Raw genomic sequence first — 6,060 nt, 5'->3', positions numbered from 1 at the left:
GGGGGCCGGGGGGGACGGTTTCCGGCCGCGCGGCAGTGCGCGGAGGGAGGCCCGGCGCGGATAAGGCCCAGGCCGCGCGGGGTCTGCGCGACGCGGGCGCAAGAACGAACCGGGGCTGAGGTCGCTTATCGATGCCCAGAGGTCCAAGCCCCGGCTTTGGGTGGGTGGGTGGAGGGCACTTTAAAGCCACAACGCGAGGTGGGAGGCGAGCGCGCGGGGGTCCTGGGGTTGAAGCCCAGCCACGAGGATGGAGGTGGCAATATAGGAAAGGCCTTTCCCCGTCGCCCACCTCCTCTCCAGTCCCAGCTAGGCAGATCATTTACTCTGCGGCCTTGAGAAAGTCGCTTGAGCTCTTCACACCTCCGTCAGAGACCATGATCATTATCCCCCCAGCCCCAGTCTCTCTCCCTCCTCCGTTTGAGGACTTGACCGAGTGCTCTGCGGGACTGCGCGTTCTTATTTACCGTGTACAGACGCCTGATGGAAAAGGCCGGCTCTAGAATCAGAGAAGACTCTCCCTCCGCTGTGTATATGACCGTGGGCAGGCACTCGCGCCCCTCTGGGTGTCCTTAGCGTCCTTTAGAGGCCGTTGTGAGGCAGCAGTAAAATCAATCACCATTTATTGAGCATCTGGTGTGTCACGGCATTTGAACCCATTTTAGTACAGTTCCTGGTCCCATTTTACAGAGGGGGAAACTGAGGCACGGAGAAACACGGTGAATTTCCTGAGACAGTACAGGGTAGAACTGGGATGGGAACCTCACCACCATGGGGTGCTGCAGATATTCCATTCTGGGGGAGAGAGCCAGCTTTGAAGGGTAGCTTCTCAATAACCACAGGAGGGTGTCCAGAAGCCACAAGCCATGGCCGTGGAGAACATCAACGAGCTTCCTGAGAACATTCTGCTGGAGGTGCTCACACACGTGCCCGCCCGCCAGCTGCTCCTGCGCTGCCGCCTGGTCTGCAGCCTCTGGCGAGACCTCATCGACCTGGTGACCCTCTGGAAGCGCAAGTGCCTGCACGAGGGCTTCATCACCGAGGACTGGGACCAGCCTGTGGCCGACTGGAAGATCTTCTACTTCCTGCGCAGCCTACACAGGAATCTCCTACACAATCCATGTGCCGAAGGTAGGCTGGAGGGTGGGTCTGGTCTGCCCCCAACACACAGGCTGCCGGGATAGCAGCTGACTTTCATTATGCATTTACTGTGAGCGGGGCACTTTGGATGGCTTAACTCCTTTAATCCTCCCACAATAATCCCAAGAGGTAGGTGCTGTTAGTGCTCCCATTTTTCAGATGGGCAAACTGAGGCCAAGAGTTCCCTATAACGTGAGTTTGTATTCCACTCTTAAGATTATTTCCCCAGTGACCTTTCCTAGGAGAGGGACTGTTGAGCAGTCGGGACTGCTTGTGCCCAAGACACAGGACCAGGAAGTCAGAGGCATAATTTGTTGGCCTAGATCCCAGAGTCCAGGGCCAGGCATGCCAGGACTGTCCCAGAGTGCAAAGGGGACTTTACTCATGGGAGAATGAGAGATCCATTCTTCTTTCCAGCCTATTACAACAAGGAAAACAAAAATTTTTATGTCACCTAGAGCTCCCTTTTTACCTTACTGCATCTGAACTCATTAGCCAGGCAGTGGGATGGGATGGGAAGGTCATTTTCCGCTATACGGCCAAATTCTGGAGCAAAATGATAATGAAATAACTCCAGGCTATCCAGAGCTTTCAGATGCTTGCATCACTTGACTCCCCAACGGCCATGATCTTGGCACACTATGGTCCATTAGCTACACGTGGCCCAGGAGCTAAAACAAGCTTTTGTGATTTTAAATGCTTTATATATCAAAAAAATTAACATTTAAATTAAATAGAAAAGACTAGCAGAGATAGTATGTAGGCCACAAAACCTAAAATCTTTTGGCTCTTGGCAGAAAAAGTTTGCCAGTTCTTGTTCTTCAGGTTACAGAGGACAAAACCAAGGCTCAGACAGGGAAAGCAACGTATCTGGGGTCACACAGCCCAATACTGGTAGAGCTGGGACTAGCCCCAGATCTGGCTGGCTCTGGCGTCAGAGCGCTCTCCCATCACGGAAGGGATCTGGTCACTCCCGTGGTCACGTATCTTGGGATTCCCAGTGGCAGTCACTTACCGTGGTGCCTGGCACCTGGGAAGCAGCTAATACAAGTCAGCTGCTATTGATCAGCAGTGGCCCACAGCGTGAGGCTGGAGGGCAGCTGCAGAGGTCCAGGGAGTGGAGCCAGGAGGAAGAGACACTTGGGAGAAAGGGACCACTGAAGGGCTTCCCTGTGACGTGGGTTCTGCTTTCTGGCCAGAGGGCTTTGAATTCTGGAGCCTGGATGTGAATGGAGGTGATGAGTGGAAGGTGGAGGATCTCTCTGGAGACCAGAGGAAGGAATTCCCCAATGACCAGGTCAAGAAATACTTCGTGACTTCTTATTAGTAAGAGCCGAGGCTGGGGAAATCTTGGGGTGGGGGAAAGCCCCAGACACTTCACCATGGGGTCTCCTGCCTCTGAAAGGGGCAGCCCTAACCCCCCAGTGCCCTAATGCCCCAGCCCCTCCCACCCCTTCACCCGCCCACCCCCACTCCCACCCCCAGCACCTGCCTCAAGTCCCAGGTTGTGGACCTCAAGGCTGAAGGGTATTGGGAGGAGCTGATGGACACCACACGGCCGGACATCGAGGTCAAGGACTGGTGAGTGCCTGGGGCGAGGGTCTGGGGGAGGGGGGCCTGCCACTCAGGCGCCCCGCCCCCACCCTGCCCCCCATCTGCGAGGCCCTGATGGGCCCTCCCTCTGCCTGCAGGTTCGCAGCCAGGCCAGACTGTGGGTCCAAGTACCAACTGTGTGTTCAGCTCCTGTCGTCAGCACACGCGCCTCTGGGGACCTTCCAGCCAGACCCGGCGACAATCCAGCAGAAGAGCGATGCCAAGTGGAGGGAGGTGCGTGGACCAGGAGGAGGGTGGGTGGCGTATTGCCCGGGGCTGAGACTGCTGTCAAAAGGCGGGGGGGGGGTTCAGATCCCAGCTCACCCGGGGCATCAATGTCCCAAGCTGCTGGTGAAGCCATGTTTCAAAAAGGTTTACTTCTGTTACTAACATTGGTTATTCCTACTGCTTAGACCAGGGGGCAGCAGATACAAATATTTCACACTTTGCAGGCCTGCTGTCTCTACCACTACAACTCCTCTCTTCAGCTGTGCCATCGTGTTGTGAAAGCAGCTATATGGACATGGCTGTGTTCCAGTAAAACTTTATTTATAAAAGCAGGCAATGGGCCCCTAGGTCACAGTTTGCCAGTCTAGACCAGTGCCGTCCAGTAGAACCTTCGGCAGTGATAGAAATCTCTATGTAACCAATAGCCACATGTGACTATTGAACACTTAATAAGAGCTAGTTCAGGGGCGCCTGGGTAGTTCAGTCTGTTAGGTGTCTGACTTCAGCTCAGATCATGATCTCACGGTTTGTGAGTTCAAGCCCCGCTTTGGGCTCTTTGCTACAACTCAGAACCTGGAGCCTGCTTCAGAGTCTGTGTCCCGCCACCCCCCTCCCCGCCTCTCTGCCCCTCCCATGCTCATGCTCTGTCTCTCAATAATAAGTAAATGTTAAAAAAAAAAAAAAAAAAAGCTAGTTCCTAGTGTGACTGAGGAACGAAATTTTTAATTTTATCTAATTTTAATTAACTTTAACTGAAAGAGCCACATGTGCCCAGTGATGACTGTGTTGGACATCCTTTACTTTCCTTCAGTTCCTTTGAGCCACACTTAGGCAATCCTGGGGAGTGAACGGACCCAGGAGGATTTAGCCCCATTTTACAGATAAGGAAACTGAGGCAGAGAGGGGAAGCATCTGCCCAAAGTCACAGAGTTAGGACTAGAACTCAGTTCTGCTGACTGCTGGGCCAGCATTAAGACCTTGGCCCCTGACTTCTCTCCCTCTACCTGCCAAACACCACCCCCTCCGCCCCTCAGGTCTCTCACACATTCTCCAACTACCCGCCCGGCGTCCGCTACATCTGGTTTCAGCACGGCGGCGTGGACACCCACTACTGGGCCGGCTGGTACGGCCCGAGGGTCACCAACAGCAGCATCACCATCGGGCCCCCACTGCCTTGACGCCCCCCAAGCCCTGATCCGCCAAACCCCAACCGGTAAACTGCTGTCAGAGAAGGGCTGGGTTAGGGGAGGGAGGGGGGCCGGGCTACCCCAGACCTCCTAGTTCATCCTTGCCCCTCAGTTGCCTATTTTGTGGAGACTCACAGTGCTCTGCCCCAGGTCTCAGCCTGAGTGATGGCGGGGGAGGCCTGTGTGGGCTCCTTTAAGAGATGGGGCCCCTGAGGTTGAGCAGGTGCAGGGCCTTCTCCCAGGTTCCTCCCAGAGTGGTCTCCAAGCTCAGATGCCAAATCTAGATGTGTGTCTCCACCTTCCCCCCACCCCGGGCCCTTTCTCCGTGTCTTCACTGGGGGGCCTCAGAGCAAGGACAGTCACGACATCTGGCAAGCCTGTGTCTGGCCTAGATGGTGCAGATGCTGGGAGGTGACCACGTAGCTCAGACAGGTCTGGAAGTGGAAGGGGAGCTGTGCTGGCCTGTCTTCCGCCCCTCCCAAGCTCTTTGCTCTGCCAGCCAGGCTCAGGCCTGGTCTGAGATCGCAGGCCCAAGATGGGTTGGGGTCCAGGCCAGGTCTGGACTGACCTCACAGTCAGTGAAGCCCAAGAAGTCAGAAGTCAGATGGGTATCAGGTGGGGCCAGGATCTCCAAAAGACCCCTGGAATCCTGTGCACAGTAACCCAGGGCAGGTGAGGGGCAGGATTAGACCCTGATTCTAAGAGCCAGGACATGAGTGGGGGGGGGGGTTTCAAGGACCACCTTCCCTATGGCTTGGAAAGCATTCCAAGCCCCTAGCCCACCCCTGGAACTGCTGCTGTTCCCAGAACGGCCCCGCCCTGCCCAACCTCACTCCTGTCGGAAGGACGGCTGTGCCCTGATTCTGCTCCTGCTGCATGCAGCTAAATAAAAGGTGTTCCCAGCCCAACCTGTGCCTAGTGGTTTCTGAGGAGGGAAGGCAAGTTTCATGGGAAGCCGAGCCCTGGACCTGCAGAAGGTGCGGCATAACGTGGCTTCCATCCAAGGTACAAAGAATGGTTCACATTTCAGGAGGCAGACTGTGGCAGGATAAGGGTCATAGGACAGACTCCTCAATGAGCTGCCAATATCTCACCCCAGCAACCCTCCAGCACTGATAGCTTTCTCCAGGGCCTGGTCACAAGGGAGGGGGGGCGCGAGGTGGGGGGCCGGGCATGTGGATATCTGGGTAGCCCTTGTGTACCTCTCGTTGCAGCACTGCTTACTCTGCCAAGAGTTTTACTGACATCAGATGAAGCCCAAGCATTTAGAATGGTGTGTGGCACACAGTAGGTGCTTAATGTACCGTTTATCTCAGTAGTGAACTAGATGAGGGCCTCAGCTATGGCAGGGACACCATGCACTAGCAGTATGGGAAACTAGTTAGCAGAAGACCCCTTTGGGGGAGACGCAGCCCTGACAAGTTAACAAGGTCGCCTGGGCCAGGCACCCCTGCGCAGTGCACAGCCTGCACAACCCTTTGTGGTTGCCTTAAGTAGGTGCTTGATAATTATTTGTTGAATGATGAAATTAATTAATAAATTTAATCCTGACAAAGGCGCAGAGAGGTTTTCACTTTTGAGTAAATTGAGGCCTACACGAAGCCAGGCCCTAGTTAAAGTGAAAGCCGAGTTCCAGCCCAGAGTTTCAGCAATCACCCTCCGGGGAGAGCCCCACCTCCCGCCCCATAATGGAACGAACCGGGAAGAGGTCTCAGAGTGACCTGCGCACAGGTAGAGGCGTGGTTAGGGAAGGTTCTGACTTCCCAGAAGGAGGAGAAAGCAAAGGGAATCAGTGGGACCCGACTGCCCACCACCTGGAGGAGAAGACAGGTTAAGGCTACGAGGTCTGGAGGGTCGGTAGCGGGGCACGGGGCCCTGAGACCTCGGGACTTCGTCCCCTAAGCTGCGGGAGGAG

At 55.3% G+C, this 6,060-nt stretch overlaps 1 protein-coding gene across 6 annotated transcripts in view; it reads left to right on the top strand.

Annotated features, from left to right (window-relative positions):
• The window catches only part of LOC115300157 (F-box only protein 44), an 8,853-nt gene that overhangs the window by 519 nt on the left and 2,274 nt on the right, over positions 1-6,060 (top strand). Inside the window, exons 1-6 of one of the 6 annotated variants that reach the window (XM_029949778.1) lie at positions 137-160; positions 840-1,128; positions 2,337-2,463; positions 2,623-2,718; positions 2,829-2,964; positions 3,993-5,053. In XM_029949778.1, the coding sequence (XP_029805638.1) occupies positions 864-1,128; positions 2,337-2,463; positions 2,623-2,718; positions 2,829-2,964; positions 3,993-4,136 (768 nt within the window). In that variant the 5' untranslated portion in view covers positions 137-160; positions 840-863 and the 3' untranslated portion in view covers positions 4,137-5,053. Of the gene's footprint in view, positions 1-136; positions 161-839; positions 1,129-2,336; positions 2,464-2,622; positions 2,719-2,828; positions 2,965-3,992; positions 5,054-6,060 lie in introns of those variants that run through there. The other 5 variants (XM_029949773.1, XM_029949777.1, XM_029949775.1 and 2 more) reach the window with 5 other exon arrangements.

The sequence above is a fragment of the Suricata suricatta genome, chromosome 8 (assembly GCF_006229205.1).
Source record: "Suricata suricatta isolate VVHF042 chromosome 8, meerkat_22Aug2017_6uvM2_HiC, whole genome shotgun sequence".
Taxonomy (NCBI): domain Eukaryota; kingdom Metazoa; phylum Chordata; class Mammalia; order Carnivora; family Herpestidae; genus Suricata; species Suricata suricatta.
This window is presented reverse-complemented; position numbering and strand designations above follow the sequence as displayed.